Here is a 21,337-nt window from a genome sequence, read left to right as displayed (position 1 = left end):
TAGAAACATTCTGATCTGTAAACATATTCTGTGTCAGGTTAACTAAGACCAGTCATTATGTCATGGTGGTAAAATTAGCATGCTGTTCAGTGTTTCTTTAAATGTACATGAACGACAATTTGTGCATACTTGTTATTTGCAGGTCATGATACCGTTGCTTCTGCAATTAGCTGGTCTTTATACTGTTTAGGAAGATATCAAAAGGAGCAGGAAAAAGTATATACTGAAATATCAGAGTTACTAGAAGATACATGAGGGGTAACGTGGTACGTCTTATTGAAAATAAAACATGGAGAATGATTTTATTGTTAAACAAAAGAAACAAAAAATACCATTACATAATAATCTAGCGGCGAATGCTGTCCTTTCAAACTAAATGAGTTAACAATAGTGTAAATTACTTATTCTATATTTTCCTGTATGATGAATTAAAGACAATGCTTGTTCCTTTTCTTTTACATCAATGATTTTATCTGTTTTTCTTCGAACTATAAATTATGTTTATCCAATTTGTATCTTTTCATTTTCAATTTTAATAATTCACAAAAGTCAGTACTAAAACTATATTTTGATTTCCATGGTCATTTATGTCATGAACAGAACAGTGCATGGCTTGTCAACCTGGAACCCATGTCATAATTACACTGGCTGGTCCCAGATGAAGATACTATTGATACTTCAGACTAACAAATTGCTAGGATTTGTTAACTTTTTTTTTAAAATTTGAGTCGAGTATACGTATGTATTGAAATTAAAGAAGATGAACATAATTTGGCCCCTTAAATTGCAAATGTTGTAAATTAACTCATCAGAGATACCAGGATTGAAATTTTGTATTTGCGCCTTGCTCATTTAAAAATTATATAAATTGAATTGTTAAATGAACATCGTTTTATCAATTTAGCACACAAATGACACTATTTTATGATAAATTATATTTTATCAAAAAAAAAATTAATTCAAGACGTTTAGCATCCTGAAGCAAATATATATGCTAGATGAAATGCAACGTTATGATTGATATCTGGCAGAGCAATTTCGTGTGAACAACTGACGGGGAGTAATATCAGAAATATATGTGTCATACATTGTGATGATACCCTTTGTTGACCTGTCAATTTGTTTTTTTTTTTAATTCAGGGAAAATCTTCAGGAGATGCCCCGCCTTACAGCTTTTGTGAAAGAATCAATGAGAATGTTTGCACCAGTACCGGGAACAGCACGTCTACTGACGTCACCAATGAAGTTTGGTGATATTATTGTACCCGCTGGTGTTCATATAGATATTAGCATTCACTCGATTCATCACCATCCAGATGTTTGGCCTGAACACGAGGTAAATCTTCCAAAAACTCTGTGAATCTGTATCCTCTTTATATTATTGACGTCATAAATAAAACACTGCGGAAACGTATTGTCAACGTCATAAGCTAGGCAATGAACGGTCATTGACTACATCAAAATGAATATACAGCCTGCTCAGTTTGATTGAATCAATACATTTAGTACAGTTGCAGTATATAAAATAATCTCTGTGAAGCGTGGTATTGAAGACAAAAACAAAACCGGTTACTATTAGTAACGTTCCTTCGAATTTGAACTCGGATCAGAGCAAATGTTTTTGGGAAAAAATGAATGACAAATTTCTCTTGTGGCATATTAAATTATGTTCCGGTTTGGATTTCGATACATTGTATATTAAATTATCATTGGTAAGATCACAATTTCGTTTTATGATTCAATCATTATTCAAATTATGTGTGAAAAACGTTTTTGACTATGGAAGATTTAAAAGACTTCTCGAATGTATTGTTCGATGATAGCACAGTCATTTAAGTAGCGTCATGTTGTTGACAACGCCACGATGTTTGTAATAACATGAAACTTCGACATTTTGATGTATAATTTAACCTTTATTTCAGTAAAACGCCTAACGAAATGTCAGTTTAGATATTTTCAAAATTAAGTATCATGCGCAACCTATTTTTGATTGGTCAGTATACTATTATCCCTTATGTGTGCTTTTGCACATGAATTCAATCTCTGCTACTGTTATTTAGTAAAGGCTGTTAATATGTATAACAGCATTGCTAAAGTGTAATCTTTTTGGCCTCATTATTATTCATTTCCATGAAATTTGTATTTGTCTGTTATTCCTGCATAGAAAGAATATTCAATTAAATGGTATACTATTTTTTTTCTTCTTTTTCTTTTTTGCCATGGCGTTGTCAGTTTATTTTCGACTTATGAATTTGAATGTCTCTTTGGTATCTTTCGCCTATCTTAAACAATCATGAGACTTCAAAATATTTTTATCATTTGTTTTACTTTTATTCATAATATCTGATGCTATATTTTCAGGTATTTAAACCGGAAAGATTTTTAAAGGAAGATAGAACTAACAGATATCATTACAGCTACATACCATTTGCTGCAGGATCAAGGTAAAGGAGTAAAAACATGAAAACAACACTTTATTTAGTCCATGCTTCCGAAGCGATTTTCTAGATTTACCTTCATCAGGAACGCTCATAGGCAAATATACGGACGATTCGTTTCAATACAAAAATATGTTGAAAATGATTCTGTATTTATAATTATGGACTCGGGTTAAAAAATGTTTCATAACGAGATTATATGTACGTATGGTATGTTACTTATTCACAACTTTTCTAGAATCGTTGCGATTATGAATCTAGAGTTTCGCTTTGATGTATTGTTTTGTCACTTTCCTACAGTTGATTGATTGAGTGTAGCTTGCTGAACGTCCAGCGTCTTAAGTTTAATTAAATGTAATATTGTTTTTTGTTATGACATTTAGGCTGTTGGTTCATTGACGAAAAACTCCACTCCTGCTTTCATCTTTGTCTTATTTCAGGAATTGTATTGGGCAAAATTTTGCAATGAACGAAATAGAAGTTATCATTAGCAGATTAGTTCAGAGGTTTGTAGATGTTATTAATCAATGAAATAAAACTTGTGTTGACAATATTTTGTGGCATTTTATAGTTCACAGTAAAAACAACAACAAAAACAAAAACAAAAGTAAGATAATAGAATAAACAAACTAATAACAACGAAACATAGATCCGAGTATCATATATATTTATTTGAATTACCATTCAATAAGTCAAGACAATAATTTTTAAAATCTAAATGATCATACAGACGGACAATATACATGCAATATAAATCTTGTCAATAACACAGACATGACTGAAAACAGACGAACAACAGTAAATACGACGTTGACGTTTACACATCATGAAACGCCGCACGATATCAAATGCCCGCAATTGCTTACTCGCCAGAGATTAATTAAACCCGACACAACGAAGTAGTGCGGATAAATAATGTTTGTTCATCCATCCGTCAAATGATAGAAAAGACCAAATTTGTGCAGGAAAGTGGTTTCCAGATGCTGAAAATAGTAAATGTCTACATGATAGAAAACATTTATATTTTCATTACTGTAATGTTTATATTTTAATGCTACAAGGGGATAATAATTTCTCCTCCTTGTTGTTCAGTTATGCTGAATCAACCCTGATCTACATAAATTTCAGTGATTTTGACTTGCCGTTTTGAATAAAACATACCTTCTTATATATAAGATAGGGATATCGTGCAACACAAGTTCTTGGGTAGCAATATATTAATTAATTATATCAATTAATGAGAATAGTTTAATTTTTATTTTAGATACAAAGTATCATTGGTAGATGGCCATAATTATGAAATCAATCCAGAACTGATTATGAGGGCAACACATGGAATCAAAGTATTATTGGAAAATCCTTTGATGGAGAAGGAGTGGCAAATCGTATAATAGCTGATGGAATTTATAAACAGAACAGTTTACCCATAAACATTAGAAATACTTAAACTACGTAGATGGATATCCTGAAAAAAATTAATTCATTACTAAAGCACCAAAAAATCTTTTGTAAAGCATATAACTGTCATCAGCTTTTTTTAATTTTGGATATGTTAGTTGAATTCTCTCCTTGTCATTGGTTATTTTGTTACTTGAGTTCAATTATCGGTGTAATGTATTATATAAACTCATCATAGATACCGAATCACAAATATTTGTACTGACATCAGGCACTGGGAATACTCAAGGGAAAATTAGAGCGACAGAGAAGACGATAGTTTGGAATTGCCTGACCCTAATCTAATCTGAAATATTATACAATTACCTCAATTATACAGATGTATTAGCTTTATAATCGATTTTATAAATAAAAAAAAAACAGATGTGAGATATTCGTTAATGCGTTCAAACTACAAAAAAAAAGACTAAGAAAACAACAGATATCTCCAGGGCAACAGGCAAAGAATTTCCAACTACTAGTGAACATTTTATCACCGTCATAATAGCCCATTTTAGCGCCACGTTTTCCCGTTCGCCTGTATTTTCAATGACACATTTTTCGAATAATTTATGGGAATGAACAATACTTAAGTTGGTTTGATTATAAATAAATCTTGTTAAAATAAATAAAATAGAAAGGTGCAATTTCTGAGATTCCAATGTCGGATTTGCAAAGTATTGAGAGACGAAGATATCCAGTCAAGATAAAGAATAGTTATTACTGCAATTCTATATATGCTCAATGTTTTAGAGAGGATATAAGAGCCCACTATTAACGATCACTAGATTATAAATTCACACATGGATACGTCAAAACCTTGTATAAATACGAATATTTTAGAGAGGTACACAGAAGAAATCACTAAGCACATGGAAGACAAAAAATTAAGCAAATGAAAACTCAAAGGATGTTAAAATCATGTACATATACTGTAAATCATTTAACAAAAACTTGGCTTGGTATGTGTAATATATGGGAAGTCACAATGCACTCCCCGATTATTATTACTATTCCCATTGAAAAACATGGATAAAAATAAATCGTCGGCTGTTAAATTATCGCATCTGTAGATTATTATTAACGACATGACAATAGTCGCTCCTTGTCTTGCTTCTTAATTTTCGTAACTATTTCTTGCTGTTTTCCAAATTTTGTTATCCAATTATATTGTAGAAATGTACTGATATGATTGGTTGTTAGATCAGTTGTTGGGTATTGTCCATGATCTTTTGATGAGATTAAAAAAAAGAATGCAGAACACCCTACTTTGAAAATTCCTCACTCCGTTTTTATCCAAAATCATAGGTGACAAATTTGGAACAAAAATGTAAAAAGCTGTGCAATTGCAATATCAAAAGATAATGCATGAAAAATGAAGAACTTTCTTTTTTTGTACAATAAATAAAATGTTTATAGTTAGATTATAGAAATACTCAACAAAACACCCATTTACATGTACATTTTGGGTGACAAAGATCTAAATTTCAAGTCTCTTTGTCCTCGTGGCCCAATGTTGTATACTGAGAAACAACAAGGAAAAAGTTTGTTAAGATGAACATTATTTGGTTATGTCTTCTATATACTAAGAGCCTCGGTGGCCGAGATGTCTAAGTAGTCGAACTATTGTATCACTAGCCTGTCATCTCTGAGGTTGTGAGTTCGAATCCCGCACGGGGCAGGTACACTCGACTCCAATCTTAATTGACTAGGAATGTCAGTTTTTCTACAGGAGGTCGGTGGTTTTCTCCGGGCACTCCGGCTTCCGACCAACTGACATTGATACACATCAAGCTCATTTCATCTACAGTAAAACATGGTTATCTTTCGTCAATGAAATACAATATATGATTTGAAAATCTGACATAATTCTTGGTATCTTTCAATCAGTGATTTTGATCATTTTTATTTCATTTCGATATGTCATTGGGCTTAGTTTCATGTTAGTTTGTGTTTAACCATTCACTGAAAGTAGATGTTTTCAAGTCCTGTAGTTGATTTCCCGACAGGTGTTGATGAAGGAAAACAGTTACTTAATTAACCACATCTGCGCAGTATCTTTAACTCCACCATTTTAAATCAGTATAGACATTAAAAAAGTGCACAATTTCTGTCGAAAATGGGATAAAAAATACAAGTGGGGCAATTAAAAATCAAACGTCTCCCCGGGTCACCCCTCTCATTCTGCACTAAAAAAAAAATAAAGACAACACTAGATGTATACGTACAAGGCACATGAACCTCAACTTTAACCAGTGGTTAACGCATGTCAGTAAGAACAAATTTCAGCATAATAACCAAAAGGTCAAACCATATGATTGACTATAAACTGATTTAACAGTATAACATTTTGTGATTGGATTTGGTTGCTGATTTTAATCATTTTATTATATTCATATCGTGCATGTCATAGAAAAGTCTCAACCGTAATTACTCGGTCATATTCGCTACGCTTACAATAATGTACAATAACTTTATTGCAGATTGAAAGAAGTTATATTTCGATGATTACCATCATTCAAAAAAGGAAGTACATGTACTGTAACAAAATTCCTTCATTGTCCTCCGAACCAATAGTTTCAGCTTGAAAAAAGAGAGAAAATAAAAACGAATTTTAAATGAACATGAACATGACCATATATGTGAGGCAAATGTTCCTCTTGCTATCGTTTTCTTAATATGCCAAGAATATCAAAATGCCAACCCCGCACATTTTCATCTTCCTCTTCCATGTTAGCAGTGGTCATACAACACGTCAGTGGGCGGTAATCAATCAAACTTTCTGTCATGTCCAAATCTTTTTGACAGCTTTTTTTAGATCAATTACAAGCAAACCCTCTTTCTTTTAGAAAAATGCTAAATTTAGGCAACAGTAGTTTACCGATGTGCAAATGTCATTAACCGATAAAGAAAATTTAAATCATGGTAACAAACAAAAACTGACAAAATTGCATGACCTCCTACGGAAGCAAAACCAGTGCATCGACAGTGTAAATGTTCTGATATGTATGCACGAGAAATATATAGCGGGGACATGAATTTCGGGGCAAAGGAATTCTGTTTACTTTTCTATCATCAATAAAATCGTATATGACATGAATTCGTATTGCGTTGTGATGTCCTGTGGAAAACCTGCATGACGATCCTGCATTAAGAATACACTGTAACGTAATTTAGCGACGAAAAAAGAGAAATGGGTGCTCAAGCATTAAAAACACTAGGTTTTCTATTTGCAGGTTAACTTTGAGCATATGAACCCATATTTTTTCTTTTGCAATCGACTATGTACTGATTTAAGAATGTTATTCCGAAATTGCAAGAAACATTTCAACGATTGATCTCTTTATATGCATTAGTTTTAGCAAGCAAATTGTCCACGGCTTTTATTTTCTATAATCGTATGATTTCACAAAAAATATTAACACATTAAACCTTTATTAAGTAAATTAGGGAACACTTTAAAAAAAAACGGAGTGACAATATTTCTTTCCGTTAACGTTGGAAAGTTGAATTATTTTTTTGGAAAAGTATTGCAAAATCAAATTTTGTGTTTTTTTTATGAAACATGCAAATTGCACACTGACATATCTCGAAATGTAAGTCATGATGATATATCTATCACTGCATATTTCGTAAGTGCATATAAAAATTAGTTTTATGTCAAAATCTTGAGGAATAAACAACCAGGGATTTATTTTCTTATGCCCTTGAGATCTCAGACCTCGAAACCATGTCGATAGTGAGTTACATGTAGGACACAGAAACATCGTAGCAGACAACCGATTCTTTTTGTTTACCGTTAACCTTAAGAGGTATCAATTTAAGGTGGCTCGGCCCTTTAACAGTGCGCATATTTTAACGCATGTTACTAACGACGAGCGCCTTGGAAACGGTCGCCTTGAGGGGTTTTCTCAAAAATAGTTTTGACGACATTGGAACGCGGGCGTGTATGAAAGCACCCTTTCCCGATGTCAACAAACCATGCAAAACGTTCTACAAAAGCCACAAAACAGGAAATACGTACGGTCAGGACTACAGAGTGGTTTGTTCATTTTTCACATAAAAAGGACAGAATTAAACATGATATATTAAAGCATAACATTAAAAAAAAGAAAATATAAATATTGACTTGTACGACGGTATCTGGTGCGTTCGCTCCAAAAACACATTCTCACCCTACACGTTCGCCCCTTGGATCCGTTCGAACCCTATTTTCATTTAAATACTGGTTGAATATATCAAAAGATGTCTTTTAGATGTATTAGGTAGTATATATATGAAAATATTTTGCCAATGACGCAATGTTTAACCATAGATATAATAGCCATAGATAAAGTACTGGACCCACATCAAAAGCAGATGATATTTGCCGAAATTTTTTCACCCTCTTATTATATACATGTCACGCTTGGTGTTAATTAGCCTTCATTGGCAATTGCCGTCGATCGATATCTAATAAATTGTGAATCGGGAGACTTTTAAACACACGAATGTGCTACGTAATGACTTTTAACCATAATAAAAAAATGACTTTTTTTTAACTCTGCCAGGTCCAAAGCTCGGATGAAATAGGAGGGAAGTCATGAGAAGTAAATATTGTAAAAGCGCAAATGTCCTATATAAAAAGCGCAAATGTCCATTTAAAAAAGCACAAACGTCCTATGTAAAAGCGCAAACGTCCCGCGCCGGAAGGGATATATAGCTGTATTTATAGTACGAATCACACCTCTAACACAATAGTAAGAAGGAAGAGGAAAAAACCACGAATGACACAGGACAAAACTCCTATATTTTCATTTTATCATAGCCATTATAACGCTCAATCTATATATTGTTTACTTCAAAAATGAAACCGACAATCAGATTATACCACCATCTATTTAATAGCAAAACAAGCACAAAAATGGTAAGCGGAAAGGTATATAGAAGAAACAAATTCAGAGACATGATTGTGCTATTTCCCAATTAATTAATGTATTCAGTGTGTCCACTAAATACGTTTTCTTCACCAAACGGCGTTTAATAAGTTTATAATGTATTCCTTTTTTTTCTCTTTATTTTCTAAAACTTCGTGTTACGACAGAAAGTTTCAACACTTGTAATAATCTTTTTTCTTTTCTAAAAAATAATAATTTCTTCTTTCTGGCATAAAATATGATTACACTATTTGGAATCTCGATAAAAAAGAAATTTCTTTAACTCGCCATAGAAAAATTCGACCAGGTTCGACCTCTTAACCACGTATACCATCAGTAAACGATATGTCTCCTCTTGTCAATCATACAGGTCTTATTTTCCGAGTGCAACCGATGCAAGTGCTATGACAATTTAATTTTATATGCCTGTTAAGTCCATTTTCCATGATTTCTCCATTTTATTATTTCAACAACAGCATAACCTTTTCATTTGTTGACCGATTTTCTCCAAATAAATTACAATCCGAACAACTTTTACAACCAGACGCTTTATATTGCTTCCGCGTCACGGCATATTATTACTTGAGACAGGTAACGCATATTAATTATCGGTTGATAAGACGAGTGCCCGATAATTTAAATATAATTATGATAAGTAATTAGTCTATTGGGAGGATGTCGGCAAATATCATCTACATCATAGGCCACTACGCGCAGTGCCCTTCTTTTGATATTTCAAAGGAAACTACATGGGGCTCAGTGTGACAAATTCTGAGTACTTTATCTATGGCTATTATATCTATGGTTTAACCGTAAACAAAGGATAGCGATGTAAACTGCATGTCACCTTTCGGCTTTCAAAAACAAGTAAAACCCATATAGTATGCTATAGTATAACGGCATCGGGGTTCATCTGCACGCTATAAATAATAAATAAATAAAAAAATAATAAATAAGCTTTATTTAGAGTCGGCAAAGTGTACAAACAGAGTCAACATAAGCTCTAAAGAGCTTTTAACCGTTTTATCCGTTTGGCGTTTTATAACATTTTGTTACTGTCATAAATCTCTTTTTTACTTGAAATATCTTCATTTCCAAGTATTGCTGGGATCTTATTCCGGAGTATGTGAAATATTTTCCCACTGCAAAATTTTGATAATATATATAGTTACGTATTTTTTATTTGCCAAAAATTTTTGAACATAACAATTCCGGAGTACGGGAAATATTTTAACACTGCAAAATTTTGATAATAGTTAAGTATTTTTTATTTTCAAATTTTTTTTGGACATTACAATTTTCAAACAAAGACTAAATACTTGACAGTCACAAATAACATTTTTATTTAAAGATTTATATACTTTATCAAATAATGGGCACGAAAATATCTAACAAATTTTCTCGTATCATGATTCTATGAAATTTGGAACTCTAGTACTATAACATGAGACCTCGGGGCCAATGTTTTCTATTTATAATATTTTCCTTTTACTTATTTTGCTATTTGTTAATTTTCTATTTTCTGTTGTATCTATCAATATGCCAACAGAGTTCGCTTTAAAAAAAGAAAGAGGAAATATCAGCGTAAAAACTAAAATAATTGATTAAGAATGAGTTATTATAATAGACTAACGGAACTCGAGCAACACATTTTTTGTTTTACGCAGAAAAAAAACCGGACATTTCAATAATTTGCAATTTTCTACCTTTGATCATGTAGATGAAAATTGGTCAATAGCAACCGGGACCTTACTAGTATTCCGGCCTTATATATCGGTATATGCTATTATCCCTCAATACCACATGCTTTGCGGCGCAAAATATTTGGCTTGACCAAGTCGGGATTTTGCCTAGGACACACATCCGCAGTCTACCGGGCAGTTCCAAACACTACCAGTTAAAGACATTATATATACACAAAATCTATACTACTTACTAGGTTCAGGAAAAGTTGGGATTGTAATTTTAAAACTCCGCCCAGTACACAGGGACGCTATAATAGTCGGTGATATTGGCAAACTTTAACTTCTGTCTTACTTTTTGACATGCGTTTTTTTCAAAAGGGAAGCCAATAAGGAAAGTTCTTGATTTAAAAAAATTAAAGTGGAGTGTGTCATTGCGGCAAGAAATATGCATGACAACTTTTTTAATGATGTGTGAACACTGGTTATGTGTATTGCAAAATAAATAAATAGCGTATACAAATAGAAAAAAAAAGAATGAATGAGGACCCCCCCCCCCCTCTTCCACACCTGCTAGCTGCAAAGAAACGTAATTATCGGCCTATGATGATAATATGGAGATGCAATTTTTTTTAATATTGACTTTTAAATTTGAACTTTGGTGGATAGTTGTCTCATTGGCAATCATACCACATCTCCTTATTTTCATATCGTAGGGTATAGAAATATGACTTCCCTAATCTGACAGATAATCCCTTGCTATGGCAGGGTGTTCATACAGCTGGATGTATAAATACCTCCCGGGGGGGGGGGGGGGGGGGCACTTCAATACTTAATTGATAAGGGGTGCCGCTGGGGCCCACCTTTTTCAAAAATTTATATTTCAAAAATGTATACCTTTTCATATATTGCGTAGGTAAAAATGTAACCTTTTCCCTATAATGCTTGGGTTTCATGTAGTGTAATGTAAGACTAGAATACCAAAGTGTTAAAAGAGAAAATTTGGTTGATAAAATCACACCCGGGAACACCAAGAAAGATGACAGACGAAGAAGTTATGGAAACTTTATTGACCTTATCATATATTTTTGATAGTTTTCCCCGACCTTTTCACATATTTTCAAGCTTGAAAAGGTGGCCTATTCCAGCGGCACGTCTCATCACCTTGAATATAGGAAGTGCCCCCTCCCCCACCCTCACCCGAGATAAATACGCAGCCTCGTATGGTAAAAAGGAGGAATTTTGTCCATACCAAGCATGCATTGTCCATTCATTTTCTAGCGACAGTCCATATAATTTTTGTGTTAACAAGAGTGCACAAGCTGAAATGTCTCACCTGCTTTACTAATCATCATTAATGATTGGTTTTATGTTGATATTCCTTAAGATAAAATTTCACTACAAGTATCAGAAAATTGATCAGATTAACCAATCCAAGCCAGCCTTACACAGTGGCGGAGCCAGAATTATTCATGAAAAGGGGGGGGGGGGGTAACTGCCTAAGAGAGGCCTGCTCCAGTCATGCTTCAGTGATTCCCTATATAATCAACCAATAGGCCCTCCCCCTAAATCCGCCTCTGTTACAATCACCCCATCAACCAAATATTTTAAACATATATATAGTATGCCAGTAACAGACAAAACCATGAACATAAGGTTAAGTTCAGATAGACCCTGCAAGACAGGCATATTTGTTTTTCATTCATTATTTTGTACATAAATATGCCATTAGTTTTCTCATTTGAATTGTTTTAAATTGTACATTTGTCATTTGGAGGCCTTTTATACCCAACTATGCAGTATAGGTTTTACTCATTGTCGAAGGTCGTATGGTGACATTTAGTTGTTTATTTCTGTGTCATTTGGTCTCTTGTGGAGTGTCTCATTTACAATCATATTACATCTTTTTACTTAATATTTCAATATATACATTTAATAATCATACCATACACCAAATATAATAACCCATTGATTACACAATGTAGCATGTTAAAAGTGGACTTACCATTGACCAACGAACCATGCAAATGTGGTCAATGACAATTGCCAGACAGACATGTACTCCTTACATTTGTGAATCATTGCATACATATAGTTTATCTACTATATGTACTTTTAGTATTAGAAAAAACGGTGTCTTCCCGATTGTCCCACTTTTTGAAATTACAGGTAAAAAAGTAATGAAATTTTGTGGGACAATCGGGAATATGTTTGTGGGACAATTGGGAAGTTTAAATGTGGGACAATTGGGAATTGTTTTGATAGTGATTAATTTGTTTTTATAGTCTGTGTCAGTTAATTACAGGTTACTAATCACTGTAACTTATAAAATATGAAAAAAACCATGAACAAATAATAATACTTACATATACATTATATTTTGCACATACATGTAGTAGGTACAATTGAAGTATCATCAAACATGGAATATAATATGAAATCATAAAATTTTAGTCTTAGATGCATGATTTTTTTAATTAGTTTTTATTGGCTTTGAACTAGCTGTCAGTAACTGCGAGTACTCTAAGATCTGTACTTAGTGTCTTTGTTGTGGGGATGTATAAGTAGCCGTCCACGTCCATGTCCACTCTGTGATTTGTTAGATGTATTTCTGTCTGTAGCCATCTGATGAGATAAGCCTTTTTCAACTTATTTTTTTTAGTTTATTCTTATGTTGTACTGTAACAACACTGTCCCAGGTTAGTGGGAGGATTGGCACCTTCAAATAAGTTTAACCCCGCCACGTTATGTATGTGTCTGTCCCAAGTCAGGAGCCTGTAATTCAGTGGTTGTCGTTTGTTACTGTGTAACACATTTGTTTTTCGTTAAAGAATTAATTTATTGCACATTTAATATTAATTTTATAGAAGTATAATAAATCATTAGATTAATGCACTTTTGATTAAAAAAATTTTATTTCTGATTTATGAAATATATCTTCAATGTTACGTTATTTATAAAACAAATTTCAATACCGTAATTTTAATGACATTTTCTCTATAAAGTTTTTGAATAAATAATGCATGCAATTTAAAAAAAAAAGGTATAAACTCATTTACATTCTACACTTTACACGTACTTGTTGATGGAGAGATTTCTTAGACAAAAACACAAAAACATGACATTGTCAAATGACCTTAGTATTGCTAACAGTATCTGATAAACAACCCTAATCAGGTAACTTTAACCTTGATCACTGATCCATGAAATGTGCTTGAGATCTTTGTAGCAATCTGTATTAATTTGAGTGCATATCTAAATTTACAAAACAAAATTAATCTGGATTATTGTGATACTGTTAATTTAGAAATTATTGTGAGGTTATTATTAATGCAAATAATGCGACAGGGTGAATATCGCAATAATAAGAACTTGCATTCTGATAACTGAATTATAGATCTTTATGCAGATTTTTTTTGTAATCGCAATAATTAAACTCGCAATTTAGTCCATTCGTCAAAAATCGCAATAATTTCTGAATTTACAGTAGGTAAAAATGTTGTCAGTTAATAGTGAGACACAAGTTTTCACAGACAATATATAATTCTTTTGGTTGTTTTGTTTGGTTGCTGTCTCATTGAACAAAAACTGTATTTTATTTCTCCTTTTATCCAGAAAATATAACTTTTGAAATAGAAACTGAATAGCATATGGATGGAAAACAAATGCCAAATGATGTAAAATAATTCAAGTGGCCATTTAGGTCAGGGGTTGGTGAGGTAAAAGATGAGGCAAAGGCATGTGCATTTACCACAACTGCCACTTGGAATTATGATTTCCAAAATTTCCAAATCTCATAGCTACCTTCTGTATTAAAGACAACTGCATATATTGCAGTTTGCATATCATGAATTGTGCTTGCAGCAAAATTCACCACAGACAGCAAAAAAAGCTCTATTAAAATTCATTTTTTGAAACATTTTTGATTTTTATTCCTAAAATGTCTATGAGATCAAATTTATAAAACATTTATTAGCATTGTAAATTTCAATATACTAGTAATTGTTGACATGTATACATCATGTACATGTACAATCATTAGCTGATCAGCTCTATATTTTCATTATTTTTATATCAATATTCTTCATCAGTGTTTTTTATAAGACTCAATAATCTGTATTCATCATTGGGACAGGTAGGTAAAGTAGGTCCTTTTGATCTTGGATTTTTTTTTATGGATTTTGACAGCACTAAAGCATATAGTTCCAAATTATAGTTGATCTTGGCTTCTTAAATGGATTCTGACAACACTTTGCATATAGACACCAAGTGTAGATGATCTTGGGTTCTCTCATATGGATTCTGACAGTACTTTGATTATACATGCATGTAGTTCCAAGTATTGTTGATCTTGGCTTCTAATGTTGTTCTTAAGTTTCTGCACTTTACATATAGTTCCCAATTGCAAGACAAGATGATACTGGCTTCTCGTGTAAATTCTGTCAGTTCTTTGCCAATAGTTTCCAAGTAAAGTTGAACATTCCAGGATCTTTCACAACAAATCACTCCTTCCTCTTACATGTACTTGAAGCCTGAAATTAAATGTCAGGGTAAATCTGTCAGAAAATCAACCATGATTGACATTTAAAAGCATAATGTAGTTCATATTTTAAATAAATGGGGAATGTGTCCATGGGACACAGATGATGCCCCCACTTGCATATAAAGTTATAAAGGAGCATAACTAAAGAACGGTAAAAGTGACACTACCCAAAGTTTTACTTGATCTGAATTTTGTTGTAATAAGTAATGTGTATAAGTTTCATAACATTTGGATTAGGCAAACTAAAGTTAGAGAACAGAAACAAAAAATTCAGCAATTTTTCCATTTGTAAAGGGGCATAACTCTAGAACAGTAAAAAAGACACCACCAAAAAAAATTCAAACTTGATCTGTGTTTGTTGGTAATAAGCATTGTGTATAAGTTTCATAACATTTGGTTGAGGCAAACTGAAGTTAGAGAACGGACACCAATTTTGGGACATACGTACAGACAGACAAGGGTAAAACTTAATGCCCACTCCACTACAGCGTAAAAAAATGAAGAATTTGTGGCAACAATAATGAGCAAACAAAATAAAATTACATGCACAGCAAGTGTAAATAGTGATTTTGTTTTTATATATATGTTGAATACAGACTTCTCAGGGCATGCTGTTTCGATGCCAGGGACAAGTTACTTCTATGCCTAAAAATTCTAAAATGCAGCTGAGCTACATTTGTACTCCTCGTCAACCAAATTATGCTGAGGTGTCTTGTAACCTGTTTGGAATATGGGATATACAAATTTTGTGTTTAAAAATACTAAGCACAAAACAATAAAGAATTTTTCAACTCAAATGTATGTGTTATTTGGTAAACAAGATAAGCCCTACGTGTATGTTTAAACCTGATACTTGACATTATGAAATTTTTTATACAAAAGAGAGACAGGGGGGGAGGGTGTTTAATTGTAAACAAATTGTGATCAAGACGAATCCATCAATAAAATGTATTGCCTCGTACTGTAGTGGTTATAATTTACAAATCAGGCCATTTATATATTCTCAAGAAAACAAACGAAACAATCGAACCCCTTGAGCAGGTAGTCCTATAATATATGCCTTCGCATTATATATTCACTATTTAACGTTTTCATGCTGATATTTTCATTTTTTTTTTTGGAGGCACATTGACAATAAAAAAAAAAAAAAGAAAAATAGCAAAATCAGTAAAAAAAAAAACAGAAATAGAAAATAATGCCCCCGAGTTCACTTGAACTTTTACTTGAGCGGGTGGACAGGGATAAGGGAACAAGGGAATGAGGGATCAGGAAGCGAGAAAAGGGGGTATCATGTGCAGGTCCGTTACCGTTAATTAGCCTGGTCTGAGTGAAAATAAAAGTAACCAATTTGGTAGAAGTAAATCTTATGAAGATTATAAATAGAAAAAAAACCTTAGATCTCGTGTGAGTCACTTTATTTTTAAACAATAAAAATAAACTTAATATATCTTTATTTTATTGTATAGAACTATACTAACAAAAGCATGATTTAGATAAAAGGAAGGGTACAAACAGACTCAGGGTGGGATGAACGTGAATTGGAGCGAACATGATTTTGGGTGAAAGGACAAGAATTCGAAAAGAGGGGGTGGATGAATAATCTGGGAAATATATTTAGCAATTTTTTTGTCTGGGAGCAAGGGGGATGGAAGTAGAAGTTAGGGGAGAAAATTTTAGAGTAAAAGGGAAGAGAAATGGCAGTTGGGGATAGGGAGTGGTAATCATGAACCCCTGTCCGAGGGAAGTTATGGGGTACCCCATTTTACAGGTTGGGACCAAACCCTCTATATGGTTTTCAGGGGTGGATCCAGCCATTTATAAAAGGGGGGGGGGGTCCCTGGAACCCCCCCTGGTGTTTAAACCTGTATAGAGGAATAATCCTTCTATAGAGGGGAATTTTTGTTTAGACTGGATTTAAAGCAAAATAGGGCAGAATGGCATTTTCTACTTATTATGGCAGTAACCTGCTACATTTGATGCACCAATTGATGTACTTAATTTCATTTCACATGCCCAGTTTACTGCTAAACTGACTGAATATACAATCTATTGTACACCATAATTGAAAGCTGTGATGATCAGGTATATTCCACTCAGTTATGCCTCACTGAACAGAATTTCTATTGTTAGATTTAACATAAAATTTAAAGGTCAACTGCATGTCCCTTTTGTTGTTGATCAGGTGTTCAGATAGGTATACAGTAGATTGCAAGTTCTGTCACTTTAGCAGAAAACTGGGCATCCCAGGCCATTTTTTGGTAAAGAAATACAGAATACAGTAAAGTGCAATAATTGATGCATATATAGTGCTATAGATTATAGCAAATATAACTAGAAAATGCCATTCTGCCCTTTTTTGCTTTAAATCCAGTCTAAACAAAAATACCCCTCTTTTATCCCTCTATAGAAGGATTATTCCTCTATACAGGTAAAAACACCATGTAGAGGGTTTGTTCCCAACCTGTTTTACTAGTCATTATAGACGCTAACGATAAATATTTAACTTCATTTGACCCTAAGGAAGCTACCATTTGATTTTTATGGGGGGGGGGGGGGGGGGGGGGGCTAGGATGAAATTTGAAAAAATAGGCAGGACAGGAGTTTGGAGTAAAAAAAAAAGGCAGGATGAGCAACACGGGTAAAAAAAAAATTCAGGAAGACAATTTGTGTAAAAAAATTCAGGATAAACTGGTAAATAAAAAGGCAGGACCGAATAGAGTAAAAAAATAAAAAGATAAAAATCAAATGGTAGCTCCCTAACGTGGCTACGAAATTAGATTTTACGAATGACGATATAAAATCAAGACTCATTTGACGCTACCGACCGTGCAAGGGCTGTATAGACAGTCAAGGTCGTTAAAAACTTCCATTTGTTGCTAACGATAGCGCAGATCATGAGATGCTGAAAATGACCATCCCCTCCACTTTGACTGTTTGACACGGATATTTTTTCAAAACAGGCTATACATGTTCACAACTTGCCAGTTAACAGGTTAAGGGTCAAGTAAACACAAAAATAAGATACCAGCCATAACGATTATACATAGAACAGAAATTTAGCCCATGCAAGGTTTCAGCCGCAGTGATTTTCTACAGTATTGAGTATTTTGAGATAACCCCCCACTTTGTATTTTTCGTGATACTGATAACATTTGGCTGTCTAATATATTAAAATCTATGTTTTCTTATGTAATGACTCTACCTTCATCGTTGTCTATTCGCCACTATGTCTGTTATTCATGCACATGGTCGTATTTATCAGTGCAGTATGCTGCTCAGCAATGGCGACCCTGAAATTTCTGTTGTCCGATTATGGCGCCAGATTAGAGGGAAGCAACTCGCGCCAGACAAAATTACCGTCTTTCACCAAAATAATCAAAATTTCGCTTTTTTATAACAAACAGTAAAATGTTCATCACATTTATATTCAGATTTCGTCCATTGATATAATTACAAACATTATTTATTTATAAACATTAATAAATAAATCACAATAAAGTAATTAATGGAGTGCATTGAAATCAGACCTCATGGGGTAGAGGGGTTAAACAAAAGCTCGTAACTTTTTTAAAAGCCTGGTGACACCCATTTTATTTGACCTTAAAATGCTCGAAAAGTTCATAGCTTTGACATATCCGTTTTTAAAAAAAATCTACCGGGGAAATTTTACGAAAAATCGATTTAACCAATATTTTTAGCCTTAAACTGAAATTAAAAAATGCCAAATTTAGACATAAATCTGAAAATAAAAGGATTTTTAAGTCTAAAACAACCGAGAAGAACGTTTACATTTCAAATTTAATTGTTTTTCACATAATAATCATACTGACATGGTTCTAAAAGTCTTTGAATTTGATGTAGTCGTTATTGTTGAAAGGGTGTAAAAGTTTGGAAATAGGGTCAAAATCGCACATTTCGCTTCCATTTGAGGGGAAAACGAGCCTGGTGACCCCCTTTTTTCTTTGCATTTTTGGATTCAGCATAAAAAAATCTACAAAATATGTGAAAATAAAAAAATTCTACCGGGGGTCCTTATTGGGGTGAGCCACCTTAAGTCTGTTTCCCCTTAAAAAAGAGGCGCAAAAGATACCAGAGGGACATCAAAAATAAACTGACAACGACATGGCTAAAAATTAAAAAAGACGAACAGACAAACAATAGTACACAAAACACAACATAGAAAACTAAAGACTAAGCAACACCTACCCCACAAAAAACTGGGGGTGATCTCAGGTGCTCCGGAAGGATAAGCAGATCCTGCTCTACATGTGGCATCCGTCGCATTGCTCATGTTAGTACAAACCCGATAAATGGTCTAATTCGGTAGGTTACATTACTGAAAAGGGAACGGGATTGTAGTTACGACATTAAAATCATGTCCGCTATCATCTGTGAAACGGATATTCCATAACAGTCAACCAACTCGTGATGGCGTCCGTAAAATTTACGAAGGGATGATTTCAACATCACCATTTGGAACTCTTGGTTTAATAACTTTCTAGTGAGCAGCAACCCTCTATCTAGGAAATCATGATAGGATATACAAGCCCGGGAATATCGTATCAATTGGGAGATATATACTCCGTATGCAGGCGCTGCTGGAATGTTGCTATGTAGAATCAGTTTTTGTGTGAGGATCACACGACATACAATGAAGTCCATATAGTATGGCCATTCACAATCGTAATGTATCTATTGAAACACTAAACGATAGGGTAGATGGTATGATACTTGAACAAAATGGTAAGTTGACAATTTGAAAGTTGAAATCATCACGTTTGTGTTCATGTGTTTGATGTAGTCCATTACTCTCAGTATCTAAAAATATCAAGATATCAAGAAGACGTTCTATTTTCGATAGTTTCCTTTATCTCAAATTCACTGTGATATATGAGATGGAAGCTCTCGCTGACATCTGAGTTATTGTGTGACTTAACATCATCAATATATTTGTAAGTGAAATAAAAGAAATTTACAAGATGCTTTTTCTCTCTATCTTTGTCAAAACTATGTATGAATTCTGCTTCATTTGAGAACAAGAACAAGTTGTCCAGTAGGGTTGCACAGTTGGTACATAATTCAACTAACATAAAAAAAGTCTATCATTTTAATGATATCATTAATATTCTTGTGTATTTGTTGTTGGATTCAATGTGGTACTTCACAAAGTATATAAAGTAATTTGACTGTAGTGCTGGACATTATAAAACTTTACTCATGCCAAGTATTTCTTTATTTGAAACACAAATGTTTTTAAAAATCCAAACATAACAAATACTAATAAGGAAAAAATAATGTTGGTACTACTCCTAAGATATTTTAATCAAAGTATGTTAGAAATATAATACAAATAAAAGGACATATTTGGTAAATGTTAATAAGACAACAATCCAACAACACATTGCATTCAAAATTGACTCAATCAAGTTCATATTTTTTGAAAAATGTATTAAGCAAGAGATGTCTTTATCTAATGCTCAAAATAATCAAAAGCTAAAAGCTTGGAGATTTTAAGGCAAAACACAAATGGAGAATCTCAGGAAAGGAAAGATTACTTGTGAGGAAGGTATATTACCGAAGACAATACCTCTATGACTTACATTTAATTGAATTCAATAACACATCAAACTGTTTTAAACATTTCATTTATACATGTTATATGACACATGTTTGAAAAAAAAAAACATAAAGCGGTGGCAATAAAAATACAAGGGAGAAGGAAAGAAAGTAGGATAGCAAAAAAAAAACAAAAAGAACTAGCTAAAATACAACCGTCCTATATAGAAATAACCACCAAACGTAAAAATAAAAGCTTAAGATAAAGAAAAAAGTCCAAGTGGTTATGGTCTTGGTTCAGGGTTGTTCAAAAAGGAATTTAAACATTCAGATGTTAAAAGATAAACTCCAAAAATACAGTTTTCCTCAATATTATTAATAAATGCAGTTACAAATAAAGTTATCAATTAATACAAACTAAAAAGTTACGTTGTCTTATACTCGGATGGAATTATACATGTATTCCAAGTTTCATCATTTGCAATTTTGCACAACGTTTAGAAGCTGTATCGTAAGGAGGGAAAAATTGTAATTGCTTTTTTTCGGCGTCTAACCCCTTGTGATAATATTTTGTACCTTTTGCTATATCTTTATGAACCAAAAAATAAATATATGAAAGGGAATAATATGCATCGTAATACTTCTTATCACATTCTGGTGCAACATCTAAATACTGATGAAACAATTTAATAGCCTTTTTTGGGTCCTCGGGACAGTGCCACCACGCAACACCAAAAAGAGAATCAAGATCGTCATGGTTGATAT

At 33.1% G+C, this 21,337-nt stretch overlaps 1 protein-coding gene and 1 long non-coding RNA gene across 2 annotated transcripts; one reads left to right on the top strand and one right to left on the bottom strand.

Moving 5' to 3' along the window:
- The first annotated feature begins 150 nt into the window (after positions 1-150).
- On the top strand, positions 151-4,190 carry LOC127712389 (cytochrome P450 4A25-like). Its single transcript, XM_052218787.1, has 5 exons — positions 151-266; positions 1,141-1,336; positions 2,362-2,444; positions 2,879-2,944; positions 3,703-4,190. The coding sequence occupies exons 2-5, from the start codon at positions 1,157-1,159 to the stop codon at positions 3,827-3,829; spliced, it is 456 nt and encodes a 151-aa protein (XP_052074747.1). The 5' UTR covers positions 151-266; positions 1,141-1,156; the 3' UTR covers positions 3,830-4,190.
- A 10,186-nt stretch (positions 4,191-14,376) lies between these two features.
- Positions 14,377-18,475, bottom strand: LOC127712393 (uncharacterized). Its single transcript, XR_007987062.1, has 2 exons — positions 18,219-18,475; positions 14,377-15,005 (listed from the first exon to the last, which is right to left on the bottom strand). It is a non-coding gene; the product is annotated as an uncharacterized LOC127712393 (long non-coding RNA).
- Positions 18,476-21,337: the final 2,862 nt, after the last annotated feature.

This window comes from Mytilus californianus, unplaced genomic scaffold, assembly GCF_021869535.1.
Source record: "Mytilus californianus isolate M0D057914Y unplaced genomic scaffold, xbMytCali1.0.p SCAF_8, whole genome shotgun sequence".
Classification (NCBI taxonomy): Eukaryota; Metazoa; Mollusca; class Bivalvia; order Mytilida; family Mytilidae; genus Mytilus; species Mytilus californianus.
This window is presented reverse-complemented; position numbering and strand designations above follow the sequence as displayed.

Excerpts from the sequence above, each read along its gene's own strand:
- LOC127712389 (XM_052218787.1), top strand. The coding sequence starts at position 1,157 with ATGCCCCGCCTTACAGCTTTTGTGAAAGAATCAATGAGAATGTTTGCA. Across the intron at positions 1,337-2,361 it reads ATGTTTGGCCTGAACACGAG|GTATTTAAACCGGAAAGATT; the intron begins GTAAATCTTCCA and ends CTATATTTTCAG. Across the intron at positions 2,945-3,702 it reads ATTAGCAGATTAGTTCAGAG|ATACAAAGTATCATTGGTAG; the intron begins GTTTGTAGATGT and ends TTTTTATTTTAG.